The sequence below is a fragment of the Loxodonta africana genome, chromosome 9, assembly GCF_030014295.1.
Source record: "Loxodonta africana isolate mLoxAfr1 chromosome 9, mLoxAfr1.hap2, whole genome shotgun sequence".
Taxonomy (NCBI): Eukaryota; Metazoa; Chordata; class Mammalia; order Proboscidea; family Elephantidae; genus Loxodonta; species Loxodonta africana.
In genome coordinates this window covers 60,435,420-60,452,548 of record NC_087350.1, presented here as the reverse complement: position 1 = coordinate 60,452,548, position 17,129 = coordinate 60,435,420, and the positions used below count along the sequence as shown (strand labels likewise).

The 17,129-nt window shown below is 42.1% G+C and overlaps 1 protein-coding gene across 3 annotated transcripts in view; it reads right to left on the bottom strand.

Moving 5' to 3' along the window:
- The window catches only part of ASTN2 (astrotactin 2), a 1,052,667-nt gene that overhangs the window by 264,290 nt on the left and 771,248 nt on the right, over positions 1-17,129 (bottom strand). For all 3 annotated transcript variants that reach the window (XM_064291547.1, XM_064291548.1, XM_064291551.1), the window contains one exon: positions 2,574-2,839. In XM_064291547.1, coding sequence (XP_064147617.1) covers positions 2,574-2,839 — 266 coding nt within the window. The remainder of the gene's footprint in view (positions 1-2,573; positions 2,840-17,129) is intronic.

Below are 17,129 nucleotides of genomic sequence, written 5' to 3'. Positions count from 1 at the left end.
TATCTACATGGCCTCTGCCTCTAGCTGCACAGAATGACAGAGAGATGGAGATGGCACTGGGAGAAGGGGGGAGGAAAGGGTTTCAGGCTGAGGTAGAAGGCACAAATGATAGAGAAAGTAGAAGCGGCTGCTTTCTCCCCACGTCACCTCTCTGGGTGGTCATATTCCCTTCCTCTAGGATCATTTCCACATTTTCAGTGGGCCCACAACCCGACTCCCTTGGAAATGTCCAATACACCACAGTCCCCTTTAAAAGCCCATTGCCACTGAGTCGATTCCAGCTCATAGCGACCCTACAGGACACGGTAGAACTGCCCCCATAGGGTTTCCAAAGAGTGGATGGTGGATTTGAACTGCTGACCTTTTGGTTAGCGGCCCATCTCTTAACCACTGTGCTACCAGGTCTCCACCCCTGGCTGATGTGAAACTCTTAACCGGCCTGTCATTGGAGTCTGAGGACAAGGAGAGGAAACTGGATGCTTGGCCAGCTCCAAAATTTATTTGCAGGGAGAAACTAAGAGAAGAGGAGTATGGCTGTCTGTCCTAACCCCTCCATGGCTCCCTTCTGCTCCAGGGCCAAACATCTCACCACAGCCCCCACAGCTCTGCCTGGTCTGGCCCTGCTTGCCTCTCCAGCATGTTTCACATGGAATTCCCCATAATTCTATGCACCAGCCTCACTGATTTGCATTCAGTTCCTTAAATGGGCCACATTTGCTCCTTCTTCAGGCCTTTGCAGGAGCTGGGCCTTCCACCGGGAATGCTCTTATGTCCCCCCTTCTTCACACCAGTCCTCCACATTCACGTCATGTACCTGTGCCCAAAGGACTCAGCCTAAATGTCACCTCTTCAGGGAAGCCTCCTTTGGCCCCACAAAGCCTGTTATATATATTTGACCTACGAGCCCAGGCTTCTCCCTGGGACTTTGCAGGGTGTATTTACTTCTTTGTGTGGTTATCTCATGAATATCTGTCTTCTCCACAAGTCTGTAAATCTCCATAAAGATAATGACCACATCCGTTTGTCATACTCAACTTCCCAGCACATAACACAGTACTTGGCATATAGTAAGTGCTTAAAAATACTTCTTGAATTAATGAATGAATGACTAGTGCTTCCAGTATGCCAGGTCTCCTATAAGGAGAACAGTGACATCTAGTGGTCGCTTTCACACCCTTGGAATTCTCTGGGAACACACGATTTAGCAGCCTGAGAAAGACCCCAGTGGATTTCAAAAGAATCAAATACTTAGATCAAGCTGAGGGCATCTGGTATAGAATTCATATCTGGGAAAATCTGGCTCCTAGACAAAGAGGAAAGGAAGCAGCACTCCTCCTGCTGTCACAAGAGCTAAGGACACATCTAGGAAAAGCCCTGGGAGGTAGCTAGTATCCCACACATTACAGATGAGAAGACTAAGGACCAGAGCAGCAGCCGTTGGGGTAAGTTCACATAGCCAGTGAATGGGGACATTCATGTTTTCACTCACCAAGGCATGGAGAGTCCACACCTACACAGCTATCCAACATGCTACAGCAGTCTCCTAGCTGATCTTCCTGCTTCCACTCTTTAACTTCCACAATCTACAATCCATTCTCACCCTGAAGCCAGAAGTGTGTGTGTATGTGTGTGTGTGTATACATATATATATATGTATCTCCAAAACCAAAAAATCCATTGCCATCAAGTCAATTCTGACTCATAGCGACCCTATAGAACAAGGCAGAACTGCTCCATAGGGTTTCCAAGGAGTGCCCAGGTGGATTCAAACTGTCAACCTTTTGGTTGGTAGCCGTAGCTCTTAACCACTATGCCACCAGGGTTTCTGAGATATATATGTGTGTGCGTGCGCGCGTGCGTGCGTGCGTGTGTGTGTCTGTATGTGTATATATGTCTATGAATTATGTATTTTATATATGTACATGTATTATATATATAATTATTGTTAGTGTGGAGACCTCTGGTGGACGGAACTAGATTATCTACAATGCTTAGTTCACGACTCAAGCTCACTGTTGGGCCATGCATGGTTAGACTTCCATCATTCATTCATTCAGTTAGCTAGTTTTAATAGTTTAATAAACTCTTACAAGTACACCATACAAAACACTAGCGAAGAACTTGACTATGTACATCTCACGTACGCTCCCTTGTGCCACTACCCTGCCTCCCCTACTTTGAATCCTATATTTGTCATTTTCTGTTTTCCTTTTTACAGTCCGGGTGGTGCCATGGTTAAGTGCTCAGATACTAACCAAAAGGTTGGTGGCTTGAACCCACTCAGTGGCTCTGAGGGAGAAAGACTTAGCGATCTGCTTCCATAAAAAGTATTGCCAATAAAACTCAATGGTTCAGTTCTGCTCTGTCACATGGGGTTGTTATGAGTCAGAATTGACTCAAGGGCACCCAACAGCAACACTGTATCTGTATTTATTCTTAAAAGTTAGTGTATTTTTTTTGTGTGTGTGTGTGTGTGTATTAGCTTAAAAGGTTTGGGGGAAGAGAATCATGCTATATATACTCTGTAGGTCATTACTCAGGTTTGACTTAGTGTCTGGGCCAGCGGAGCTCACCTCCTTGGTGCCATTGTCTTGGATAAGGGTATAAAGAGGTACCACACGGTTGATTTCCAGCAGCACCGGTGTAGGGCTCAGCTGCTCCTTGCCAGGCCGGCGGCAGAGGTGGCAGGTGGATGGACACCGGCCTTTCTCCTCGCAGCGGATCTCCACCCCTGAGATGAGCTGGTCATCTGATAGCATCTGGGCTGTCAGCAGACCGGAGAGGTAAGTGATGAAGGGCATGGACTTCAGTTCCTTCTTGCTGCCCAGCTCTGTAGTTTCTGGAAAGGTAAGAAACAGGAGGCAGGAGAGGTAAATTCAAGGCCAAGAGCATATGCTAAGGAGCTGTTATTCCTGTAGGAAGGGAGAAAAGGTGATAAAGTCATTTGCTTTTCATGTCTTGTAAAGAGTACTGACCTAAAAGTTCAGAGGCCAAAACGATGTCTTGTTCTACCACTCACATTAAATATTCTCTTGCCTTCTCTGGGCTTCACTTCCTCCATGTTTAAAGTGAGTGGGTTGGACTAGATTCTCCAAGGGCCTTGCAAGATGTAACTATTCAAGAATTTGTCCCCTCCTCACAGACACAACTAGAAATTCCTTTCTGTCTACTGTCAGCTTACCCAAATCTCATGTTTAAAAACTTGCTCAGGTACTATATTTTCCATTAAATGGGGAAACAAATTTGGAGTCAAACCACTTGCTGTTAAAATTTCAGGTCTGCTTCATAATAGCTTTGTAATCTTGGGAAAGTCTCTTAATATCCAGGAGCCTCTAGTGATTAATTCTGTAAAATGGGGTTAATAATACCAAACAAATAGGTTTGCTATGGATGGTGAATGTGAAGAAGGAAGCGGAACTGTCTGAAAAAGAGTAGATGTGCAATAAGCTATTTCCCCTTCCTTTTCCTGCTCACCTGCTGTCTTGTTCAAATTTGGTTTGCTGCTCTTCAGTTGCCCCCTGAGATCTGATCCATGACTTGCTCCATTTTGTAATATTGTGCCTTCCTTTCTTGAATAATACAACTAGTATTTCCCACCTATTTGCCTTTGCTCACCCTAGTCCTTCTGCCTGTAATGTCCGTCCCCTCCCTGGCTTCTCCAAATCTTTCCTATCCATCACTGCCCCATCCTGATGTCACACTCTTCAGGAAGTCTTTCCTGGCTGCCTCAATGCCTCGTCTCAGAGTAAGTATTTCTACTCATGACACCCCATCTTGTCACCCTTCCTTTCCAGTTTTCTGCTGATCTCCACAACCCTATTATCAGCTCTTGGGGACCAGGGACCATGTCTCCCACTCCTGTTCCCCCTTCAGTGCCTAACGTGGTGCTAGGGATGTACTTGAGACTCAAAGAGGAAGATTATAGAACTCTTAATGATTTGAACTGCGTTCATGATCCAGTCTAGAGGCTCCCAGATTCTTCTGAGGAACTTCAGGGATCCCAGAAGCATCTCATCTGCTTCTGTAGGGCAAGGAGGAAACCAAGCAAGCAGAACTCTAAACCCACAACTTGGCTTCAAATAAAGCAGTTTTATTTTTATCAGTTTTGTTGGCCTTCTATATAAGGTTTCATCAGGAGGAAGGCTCCTGCGGCTATATCAAAAAGTTTGAAGAAGCAAGGTGATCTGTACAACCCAGAAAGTTCTGTTTACAGAAGAGACTATGTCAATGGTGTCCTCAAGATTGGGCAATACACAATCTGAGAGGCAAAACAGCGTGATCCTGTTCTAAGGGGCAGGGCTTGGTCCAGATGGCAGCTGCTTACAAGCCTGGTGAAGTCAAGGCAAGTTCCTGTGTCAATGGAAGCAAGGGACCTGGGCACGGAGCCCTGGGAGAGAAAGTAGGGCTGTCTCCTGCCCTTGCTGTCGGCTTGCAGTGACACGCGGCTGATCTGGAAATGGGCTTGCCAATTAGAAATACAAATAAACGCAGGCTTCATTCATTACTCTCTGGGCCCTGGGGCCTGGGATCTGGGCTCCACCTTTTCTGTCTGGCTGTCAGCAAATGCTTATTAGTACCAGATCAAAGGCTCTGGAGGAGGAAGACAAGGTGAATTCCAGCTAACCAATCTTTTAAAGAAGGGTAGTTACTAAGATAAACAAAACAAGGCTGTGAAGAAGGCATCTCAGCAGCTGGGGAGACAGCCGTATATACAGACATGTCAGAAGAAGATGATGACAAATTTTGGAAATGGAGGCCAGAGGATAGTTTTGGAGAAGGGTGACTTTAAACCTGGGAGAGAACAGCCATTTGGGGTAGAAGGTCAGGGGGAAGTCAGAGTTTCGAGGACATTAGAGATCAGTTAGCCCACATCCTAGCCCAGGGGTCAGAAAGCTATGGACCACAGGCCAAATCCAGCCCAATGTCTGTTTTTGTAAAGAAACTTATACTGGAACACATCCACACCCATTCATTCATGTATTGTCTATTTCTACAATTTAAGTAGTTACAACAGAGATACATGGCCCTCAAAGCCTAAACTATTTATTATCTGGCCCTTTACAAAAAAAAAAAAAAGGCTGCCAACCTCTATTTTAGCCTCATATCTAGATGGGAAAACTAAAGTTAAGAGAAAGGACCCCCACACGATCACACAGAAGGACTATATAGGAGTAAGGTGGATGGGTTAAAGTAAAAACTTTAGAATCAAATAGACCACTAATACCCTTGGATTGTGAATCTTCAAGGAGAAAAATAGAGTACAGCACTTTTTCTCCATAGCACAGTTTTAAAAAACAACTGAAAGAATACACTTTTGAAAATGCTGATCTTGTACAACTCTCTCAATTTAAGTAAGGAGAGAATGTATCTCAAAGACTTTCTAAGGTCATCCAGTGAGTTAGTGGCCGTATCAGCACATGACTCCAGTCTTCTGATAACCGATTCATCACTTAAACTGCTGTCATCTCTATTTTAAAACACAGATGGCATGCCCCTCATAGCACCTTCCCATATGCACTTAATTGGGAAGGAATGTACCCTGGTGCTGGGTATAAAAATTCCATTGATAAAATAAAAAGAAAAAATACACAAACATTGATAGCCATCAGGCTTATCTATCCATTTAGCCACAAAACAATCCGTACGTCTTTGCCGGTTTGCTTCTGTCCAAAAAATCTTTTGCTTTCTCCCACAGATTTATTCCAACAAATGGAATCGGGTTAGGTGAGGCGGGAAGTGCCTCACTAGCTAAAAGCCCATAGCCCAGGCTGGAAAGTGCCCTCAGCAGCAGTATAGCATTCACAGCTGAATTTAGGGGCTGGAGGCTCCTTGGGATCACCTGTCCCAACCCCAACTCCTAACAGGCAAAGAGCCTGACATCTAAACAGGGATCTAAGTTGCATACACATTCATTAACAATGATTGCTCTCTTAAAGATTGTGTCCTGCCTAAGTGATGATCTGGTAGGGAGTCAAAACAAGGAAGAAAGACCATTACCCATTCCATTAATTATTCCTATGTACCCATTCCATTAATTAAAAAAAAAAAAAATTTTTTTTTTCTTTTTTTTTTTACCCATTCCATTAATTATTCCTATGCAGGCATTAAAATTGCAAAAGTTAATTGCCTCTGATCCAACTCCACCCTGTGGCTAGATTCATCTTTTTAAAGGCCAAACCCTATACTCCTATCCTGCTTAAAACTCTTCCACCGTACTTAACTGTTCTTATGAGAAAGACCAAAAATTCTTAAGACGGCACATAGGACCTATGACTTTTCCAGCCTATCCCTTATCTCACCACCTCTAGCTCTCTTACTTTCACCTTCATTGGCCTTTACATACCTAATGCACCCCGTTTGTTTTTCTCTCAGTCTTGGCACATGCTCTTTCCTCTGCACAGAATCTTCCCCTCATCTCACCCCCACCCCCTGCCTTCCCCTGGCTAACTTCCATTCATCCTTCAGATCATACTTCAAATGCCAATTTCTCAGGAAAGCCTCCCCTGAACTCCATCCCCATGTCACCAATTTACATTAAAACCAAACCAAACCCACCGCCTTTGAGTCAATTAGAACTGACCCATAGGGTGAGGATGTAAATATTTACGGAAGCAGACTGCCACATCTTTCACCGAGGAGTGCTGGTGTGGGCTCAAACCCTCAAACTTTCAGTTAGCGGCTGAGTGATTTAGCCACTGCACCACCAGGGCGCCTCTCCAATTTTTATTAGACCTTCCTATTAAAGATCCTCATAGCATCCTATTCTCTGCACCACCTGTTAATGTCTCAAGATTATAAGCTCCAGAAGGCCAAAGGCAGTGGCAGTTTGCTGATGACCATGCCTTTACATACTGCCTGGAACACAATAAGCTTTCAATAATATTTTCAATAACCATGTGTCTTTCAATAATATTTTCAATAACCATGTGTTGAATGTATACTACACATATATACCCTAATCATTATACTGTGTTACCAAAGAATTGATTACTCTAAAAGCCAAGATTTGTGAATTTCAAGGATGACTGAATTCATCAATGGCTTGTTATGAAGACACATCTCTTCTCAAATTAAAATTAGCTCTCTCAATAGAAAGGTCAACAGATGAATAGCTGCTCAATTTGCCAGTTGCTCTGACTTCCTCTATATTTTCACATAGGTCCTCACCATTGAGGAAATGGGAGAGTTAGGTTAAAGCAGGCTGCCCTTAACAGGCCAAGGATAAAGAACATTTTTGAAGAGACTTATCCTCTGTTCACATTTCCCATCCTTCTGAACAATGCTTCCAAAATAGGATCATGCCTGGTTTGAAGCCCAATTCAGTTCCAATGACACTACAACCCATTCATTTGAGAACCTGCCAAATGAACTCTCTTTTTTCTCCTCCCAAATTCCTGCTGGGTATTATTTTGTTGCCACCAAAAAAAAAAAAAAAAAAAAATCCTCAGTTGAAGTGACAACTCCTTGTTGGGAAAGCAGCCAGGGTTTTTCGGCAGGAGGTGATGGCACCACTTGCCCTCATCCAGAAAACAAAACAAAGCCTCAGACTAAGGGCTTCTGGGAGAGCCAAGGCTGCGCGGATGTTTGTTCAATATTCGGCAACAGTGCAGGGCGCTGCCTCCCTAGTCAGACAGGCTTGCTTTGGCAATGGGCTTGCACTTGAAGCATTTTAAAGGCTCCACAGGGACCAGAGGGGCTCAAAATTAGAAATGTTAAGGGTGGGGGAAAGAGGGTGAGATTTTTATATCATAAAGAATGGCCTCTATTTCAGCAATGGCCTCCCAGGAATTGCTGAAATGGGATCATTTCTTGGGCAGAGTTACTGTCTCCTTTTGGAGGAAAGCAATTGCTCTGAGGCCTGACTCCAGGACCTACAGAAATACCCTTAAGGGAGGGAAAATCGCCAGCTGAAACACCATCCGCAAGGCCTGCCCCTCAGTGTTGTGCAATTTGAACTTTTCTGCAGCTTAACAGGCAAAGTTCGGTATCGTCAGAGTATCCTTTATAAATAATACCAGTTGCCATTGAGTTGATTCTGACTGAGACTGATCCCATGTGTGTCAGAGTACAGCTGTACTACATAGGGTTTTAAGTCGATGATTTTTTAGAAGTAGACTGCCAGGCCTTTCTTCCAAGATGCCTCTGGGTGGACTCAAACCTCCAACCTTTTTGGTTAGCAGCCAAGCATGTTAACTATTTACACAACCCATGGTACTACCCTAAGAGAGTTATTGATGGGGATTAAATAAGGTGCCTGGCAGAGATTAGCACTTGACAAGTACGAGCTGTCATTGTTGTTGTTGCTGTAGTTGTTATCATTATTATGAGTCTGAATTGACTCAATGGCAACAGGTCTTTTTGTTTTTGTTTTTGGTTGTAGTAGGAGGATGTGAAAATAGAAATTTGTATGGAGACACTAAATTGGCATAATGGAAGTGAAATCCCAAAGCCTGGCCCTTATATGCAGATTTACAAAGGAGATGAGTCCTAACTAGTTTCACAACTCCAGAAACCTCAGTCAGAACAAAGATATAAAAAATGTCAGAGAGTAGAAGGGAGGATTTAGGGGAGGTTTTCTTTGACAAAATCCATTACCATGCTTGGAGTCTCCAGTATCCCACAGGAGACTTGTAGAGTGAGCTACCTTCTAACCTCAAGCTTTATGAGAGAGGGCCTCAAGAGTGCCACCTGGAGAACTTGGTGTGTGTTTTCTGCAATATGGAAGACAGTGAACTAGCGTCTTACTCCTCCTGAAAAGCTCTCTCGGCCTGTGGCAGCAGAACAGGAGTGGCTGCACTGGGGTTAGCCCAAGTTCCCAAAGGTTAAGAGGGTAAAGGTGCTCGAGCGTTTTCCATGGGCCAGATGTCAGTCGTATAGGTGGAGACTTAGCTGGCCTGGGACTATTTTGAGTCCTGCCTAAGAGAAATTCTAACAAAGGGTGAGAGGTCCCCCAGCCAAAGAAACAGATGCTAGAAGAGGGTCAGCAGCAGCCAACCAAAGAGAAATTGGGTCTCCCCAGGTCTTGTGAGAAATCCCCAGCAAGAGGGAATTATGAAAAAGCCACCAAGAGAAAGGACCAGCTTTAAAAATCTGCCACGACCAGAGAACACAGAGCAAGGGTAAGAAGGAACCAGCAGAAGAATGACCTTCCCATTTCTTACCATCCCTTCCTCCCTCTCCTTTGACCCTGGAGGAAGGGGAAGAAGTGAGAGGTGGAAAAACGTAACAATGGCCGATCATGTTCCATCTCTTAATGCCTCCACTAAAAAGGACAAGGAGATTTGATTTGTTAACTTTAGAGCTTTGATTAAAATCTTGGACTAGACATTCTAATTTCTAATTTGAGGCTGTGTTAGCAACACAAAATGTCTGTAGTACTGTCTATTACATAAAAGATTAGATACCAGCGGCTAAGATGTTTACTTTGGGGCAGAGGAAGATTATTCCTGAGAATACATTAAAAGGAGTGTGGAAACCAGCCGACACATATACTTTAGAACATACAAACACATACACAAATTACATTCTGATTATTTTCAGCCTACCATTTATATCATCATCATTATAGTGCTCATCACATTCATAGTTGTAGTTAATGTGCTAATTAATATCTGTCTCCCTCACTAAACTGTGAGCTCCATAAGGACAAGAACCATGGCAGGTTAAATGACCATTTGTACTGCCAGCAAAGTTTACTGTCTGACACAGTGTAGACAGTTTACAGATAAATATCTAAATGAATATGCAAATCTGATGCCTTTTTCCTCTATAGAGGGAATCCCTTCTATTTGTAAAACACCACACTTTAAACCCACTATCTGTACCTATTAGAACAGCCCCAGAGACAAATGGTCTCGACCTTATTTCATTTATGTACAAATGGTAGCTCAGAAAGGTGCAGTAACTTGCCTAAGGTCACACAGGTAGTAACTAGCTATTCGTACGAGTTCTATTCCTACTTTCACTGTCCATGTTTCCGCTCAGAAAAAATTCCACACTAATTCTCACTCGTGCACAATAAACCATTTCTGTTCAAAACATTTGGGCCTTCTCGGTTCCTGCCACCCCAAGACAACACGTCCACCCCTTTTCATGGGCTCATAAAATCTCATTGGTAGAAGGTATTTTAAAGATCCCGTGGCTAGAAATCCCATTTAATGTGTCATTCACCACCAAATCATCCTCCAACTTCCTGAATATTTCTAATAATGTGGGACTTATTACCTTTTTAGGTCCCCAGTCCCGTTGCAAGATGGCTCTGTTAAAACTAGGCTGGCTTCCCATCTAGGAACTGTACTTTTTATCCTAAGCTTCTGACCCAGACCCCGAGTTACACAAATTATAGACTTTATTTGGACACCTTCTCTGCAATACTCAAGCCTGCCCACTACTTGGGGGTTCTGCCAATATTACCTAACTAGGTAGAGAAAATACCTATCCCCAGGAACCGTGGGAAATGATTGAGTGGTGTATACGGTATATACGTCTGAGTGCGTATTTGAGAAATGGAAAGGGAAGCAGCAGTGAGGACTCCAAAAAGAAGAAAAGACAAACCTATAAAACTGCCAAATCTTAGGACAAGTGATTTTCTGATCCAACCTAGTTCACATGCTTCTTCCCTAAAGGCACAGTAATAAGCCCAGGTGCAGAACGGGCAGCTGTAAGCACAATGGCCTGACTGACTTTGAACCTCAGTTCTTCCATTTTTCAGCTTCGTGAACTTGGACAAGTTAATTAACTTCTCTGAGATTGTTTTCTCATTTGTAAACTGTGGATAATATTGGGATCTGAATCTTGAGTTACGTGGAGGATTAATGAAAAACAGAAGCAAGCGAAGAATCTACATGTTCTAGGGTCTTAAGAGAGACACCAGAGGTCACTTGGTCTATCCCTTGAACTTCACCTCCGAAATTATTCAGTTTTGGTGCATGTCTGAGTCTGTAAATCTTTCCTCGTAACCTGCCGAGTGCTTCAGTGACACTGTCAGGAATTTCTGGTTAAACTACCCTGCTTCCTAGCTATTGGAACACAGTAAACCGGGGTAGAACTGAGCACCTAAGTCCACAGCTATTGAATCAGGCTACCTATTTTCAAATCCTGGCAAGTGACTTCACCTCCCTGACTTTCGTTTCCTCTTCTGTAAAAGGGGGTTACAGATTCTTGGTGGGAGAAGCAAATGAGAGGCGCTGCATATAGTCCTCACAACCACCCTGCCAAGTAGGAACTGTTGCTCTCTCTTACAGAATGATAAAGGCTCAGAGTCATAAAGTACAAGAGGATATTCGTCTTGCTGTTGAATGGATTCCAACTCATAGCAACCCTATAGGACAGAGTAGAACTGCCCCATAGTGTGGTTGATTCGAACTGCTGACATTTTCGTTAGCAGCCGAGTTCCTAAGCACTGCACAACCAGGGCTCCATATGTAGAGCAGGGGTCAGCAAACTACAGCCCATTCATTTACATTTACATATTGCTTTTGGCTGCTTTTGCACTACAATGGCAGAGTTGAGTATTGGTGACAGAGACCATACTACCTGCAAAGCCTAACACGTTTACTGTCTACCCTTTCAGGTAAGGGTTAATTCTCTGAGGAAGGCCATAAACTCTGTAGGGCAGAGAGAGGGCCCCCTGATACCGTTCAGTGGCCCTATGGCTGATGTCCTGGCTAAAGTCAGGGTGTAGTTAGCACTGAAGCGTATCATTTAGTCCTTCCCATTTTTTTTTTTTTTCCTTGAGACAAGGTGGGCTGCGGCCATTTCTAGGAGACTGAAAAAAAGACCATGTGTGATCTCCTGCTGCCCTCTAGTGTCTGTTTCGGATGATTGCTTCAGAAAAATCTCATCTTCCATATCAAAGAATGGTTACTGTGGATAGGACAATTTACTAGGCTTTGAGGGCAGCTGGGAAGACAGTAAAGGCTTAACTATGACCCAAGGAAGGTTGGTGTAATGACTACAAGAGTGCTAAACAAGCACTTGCTGGGAAGCCCTATTCAATGCCAGGTTTGGGGCTAGGTGCTGGGGGTGGAAATATGAATGCTGGTTTATTCCTATACAGTAGTACTCAAGTGTGGTGATTTGATTGAGTTTATTGGTTGGGAAAGAAAAGTCAAAGAGAATGAGAGATTAGAGATATAACAGAGAGAAGAGATAATTGATGGGGCAGATTATTGAAGAACACAGGAGAAGATGAACTCCCAAGTAGCGGTGGAAAGGATGCAGTCTGAATGTCAAACAGATCTGGGTCTGAATTTCAGTTTGGTCAAAAGTAAGCATTAGACCAGCGCCCCCATGTACAGTTATACTCGTTGTGTCCTGCATAAAGGTGTCAAGGGCAAGCAGGTGAGTGGACACTAAATCCAGCTTCAGGTTCACTCACCATGCCTGTGCCCAGGGGGTTAAAACCATCTGCAACGGGAACCTTTTCCTAATTTGCACAAAGGGTGATTTCTGGGCTACCCATGGCTCTGCATGTGACCATGGACAAGTTACTTCCTCTGTCAGAGCCTCTGCTTTTCTATGTGGAAAATAGGACTCATAAAAGGCATTATAGAGTTGTTGTGAGAATTTGAGATCATGTATGCCGGGCCAGACACTTAGCAGCCACACAAGAGATTTCAGTTTTCACTATTACCATTACTGGTATTGTTATAACAATATAGTTTACTTTTGAGACACAGTGAGCTGAGTATTTTAAAAAGGGAGAAGGTGAAAAGGAAACACATATCCTGAACTTCTATTCTTCACAAAGCACAAGGCATTGTGGATCTCATTGAATCTTCCCAACAGTGCTTTCGACTAGGAATATTACATTTTTTTTTTAAGACCATATTTTACAGCTGAGGAAACAGGGATTCTGACAGGTGACAGATTGTGGCCAAAGCTCCTTTTTTGTCAAATAGACCCCAGAAGATCATTAATGGGAAGTTTGCCTACTCTTCCCGAGATCCCAATTCCTCCTCTTTCTCAAAAACTGTGCTCAAAACTTATTCTCTCAAGGAAGGAGTCTAAAGATTAGTTCTCCTTAATTCCTTCCTTCTCCTTCCAGAAACTTCTTCAGGCTGGGGGCCAAGGAAGAAATTCCCAGAGGGATCATTCCTGGACAGGGTTTCAGGAACAAGAGGCTTCTAAGATGCAAATACCATGCTTTAGATGAAGATTACCAGACAGATTGTCCCGCTTGGAGATGGCCTTGAGGTAGGACAGCAGGCCAACAAGGCATACCAGGCTACCCTAGGATGGTGGGAGGATGTGATGGTCAAACCTCCAGGGTGGAGTGGACCTGGGGTGGGAAGAGCTGGAGGCTGTGGAGGCTTTGGTAAGAGCAGCCACCAGGAACCAAAGGCCACCCTCTGACAGCTTTCCTGGGGGACTCACAGTCTGGCTTTTACATGTCTAACTCCTTATTTTCATCAGAATCTTAACAATGTGCAGATTAAAAAGGTCACCTTTAAGGATGTTGAAAGGCATTATGTTTGGAGAACATTTTTGAGGTGAGTTATTTCTCAGATTAGCTGCCTTCTTCGCTGTAGCTGCACTGCCGGGGACTGGGGCTCATGAGTCCATCCACCAAAAACATTGAAAACAAAAATAAAGGGCTGAAACCCATCAGTGACTCCTACTCTTGCATTTGAGGAAATCAGTACAATTAATATTAATAAGAGCTCTAATTTTACAGGCACGTATTTCAGGCCAGATGCTCTGCTTGGCATCCATTATCTCATCTGGTCTCTATGAATCCTAACAACAATAAGACCTAGGTTTCATTCGTTTTTTTACAGCTGAGGAAATGGAACAGGAAACCTTGGTGGCATAGTGGTTAAGTGCTACGGCTGCTAACCAAAGGGTCAGCAGTTTGAATCCACCAAGCACTCCTTGGAAACTCTACGGGGCAGTTCTACTCTGTCCTGCAGGGTCTCTATGAGTCGGAATCAACTCGATGGCACTGGGTTTGGTTTTGGGTTTTTGAGGAAATGGAAGCTCACAGAGATGAAATTAGTGACCCTGGAGGAGACAGATTGCGACCTCGACCTGTCTACTTGTAAGCACAATGTTAAGTTGCCCCTCATTCCACTACATTGCTAGAGACTCAGGTCTGGGCAGTTATAAATTCTGGAAATTATATGTCCAATTTCTTACTTCTGCCCATTTCATCATAGAGATTAAGAATAAAACTCTTAAAATAAGAATTTATGGACTTTCAACAAGGAATTTGTTGAAAAATCATGGTGTTTCCACACAGTGGGGTACTATGTACTTAAAAAGGATATCAGGAAAATTTTGTATATGATATGGAGTAATCTCAAACAAATTTATTAAGTGAAGACAGCAAAGTGCAAAGCCGTGTTTATAGCGCTTTCTTTTAAGAAAAAGGGGGAGTATACATATATATATATATACATACGAGATATACACATTGTATTTCTCACTAAGAAACACTGAAAGGATTAACCAAAATGAATAAAAATGGTCACTTATAGAGGGAGGAAGGAAACAGGGTAGAGGAAGCGAGGATAGAAGCCAGAGTTTTTTTAGTGTATATTGTTCTATAGTTTTAGCTTTGAAACCACAAAAAAGTTTTACATAATTAAAAAAAAAAGGAAAGGAAAAAATAATTTCAATGAATTATATACAAACCGGGAACAAAAGGAAGAAAGAATTATTTCAAGTGGCTTTAAAACACAATATATTGATGTTACATGCCTAATGAGAAATATTTCAAAGACAAAATGATATGCAAATAAATCTTAAACTGAATTCAGTGGCCTCATTGCTAATTATAATACTGGTTTTGTTATTTTGGGACTATTATATGTGTATTATGGACTATAGCATTGCGTTACTGTCATTAGGAACTAAGATTATTAGTTATTTATATTTACTTATACTAATAAATTTGTGTTATTAGTATAAGTATTAATAATAATTTGTATTAATTTACATATATTTTTTTAATAAATTTGTGTTATTAGTATAAGTATTAATAATAATTTGTATTAATTTACATATATTAGCATAAGAGATGAACTACATAGGTATAAAGTCAAAGAAGTTAAGAAAAATTCTGGAAACTGAAATTCAAAGTAGAAATTCATATAAACTTATGATTTTTTTGTCTTAAGAAAAAAAAATCCAGAGCTTTGTCCACTGAAAAACCTACAAGTAATGACAACCTACCAGCAATAAACGTAACACCCAAATTCTTGTTTCTAAATACCATTTTCCACTAAAAGGAGAATTCTTGGGAAAATTTATGATTCCAAGTCTGGGACAGGCATGGTACAAGCTGAGCCTAGGACATCTTGTGCCAAAAAAGCAAAGTGGCTGTCAAGGACTAACGGAGTCATTTCAAAAGGACATCAGAACCAACTTAAAGGGGTTCTCACTGGCCTAAGATTGAACAATTTGATCATCAAAAAGAATAATGACCACAGTGGATAGAAATATATCAAATAAATAAATAAATTCCCAGGAATTCATAATGCTCCTCAAACCAAAAACCCGTCTAAGAATAAGAACGCTCACATCTGTTAAAGTAAAAGCAAAGAGATTTATTGATGGTAATATAATTCTCGAACTGGGGAGATACAAGGCAGGGAGGAATCTATCAAGTGCTTCAAGGGAGAAGTGTGTTTTTATAGTAAAGGTGAGGAAGGGGTGTGCATGATGGTCACATGGTCACAAGGTGGGTACACTATCATGGACTCTATCTTCCACTACCTTCTTCCTGGAACATCTTGAGTACACTCCTTCTCCTATAATCACATTTCTGACCTCCACCCTCATTGACTGAAGAGTGGCTTGGGGCAAGAGCCAGACCAGTTAAACAAAATAATTGATAGGGGGCCAGGGTCTTCTGGTCCCACCCAGCCAGAGGCCCAAGGCCATATGTATATGAATGGAAAGAAGCCAAGTTTACATTCTCAAGAATGCTGAAGCACGAGCTTATAACAAAATGGAGTTTTGATTTGGACCTCATGTCAGCCATTTTATTATACCAAATGCCACAGTTTTAGAGGTTCCCTAGCACAAACTCAAGCCAAACAAACTAATCAAAAAAAGAGCAAAGCCCTATGGGCAGTATTGAATATTGCTGGGAAATTGGCTTATTATTCTGATAATTGATAAATTAAAGGAAAAGAAGCATTAATCATACTTTTATCATACAAACTGTATTTCAGGGTAACCACAATTTTCTTTATGGAAGTTGTATTTCTTTGCCTGAGCTGCTATAACAAACTACTATAAACCAAAAACAATGGATATTTATTCTCTCACAGTTCTGGAAGCTAGAAGTTTGCAATCGAGATGTGGGGAAGGGCATGCTCTCTCTGATGGCTCTAGGGGAGAATACGTTCCATGTCTTTGTCTTAGCTTCGTTTATTGCCAACAATCCTTGGCATTCCTTCGCTTGTAGAAGCATGACTTCTAACTCTATTGTCACATGACATTTCTCTTTGTAGGTCTGTCTATTCTCCTCTTATTAGGACACCAGGTATATTGGATTAGGGGCCACCCTAACCCAGCAGACCTCATTTTAACTTGTCTGCATCTACAAAGACCCTATTTCCAAATAAGTTCAAATTCAAAGCTACTAGGGGCTAGGACTTTAACATATCTTTTGGGGGAATACAATTAAACCAATTGCAGAATATTGCAGCTAATAAAAGCAGAATGAATAATAGAATTATTCTAAGAAGGGGTCTCTAGTCTTCATCAGACAACAGGCAAAAAAGTTATGACTCCTTAGGTGAGAAACAATTTAAATTTTTTCATGAGGAAGTAATCAGCTAATCTGCAATGTGGAAAACCCTAAACGAAAAATAAGCTGATGTCCTCAACAAATAAATGCATGAACACAATTAAAAGAAGTAACTATTATAGATTTGAAACCCTGGTGGTGTAGTGGTTAAGAGCTATGGCTGTTAACCAAAAGGTCAACAGTTCAATTCCACCAGGCGTTCCTTGGAAACCCTATGGGGCAATTCTACTCTGTCCTATAGGGTGGATGTAAGTCAGAATCGACTCGACAGCAACAGGTTTGGTTTTTGGGTTTTATTATAGATTAAAGTAGACTTTCGAGGCGTATCAGCCAAGTATAGCATGTAAGCACTTCAATCCTTATTTAA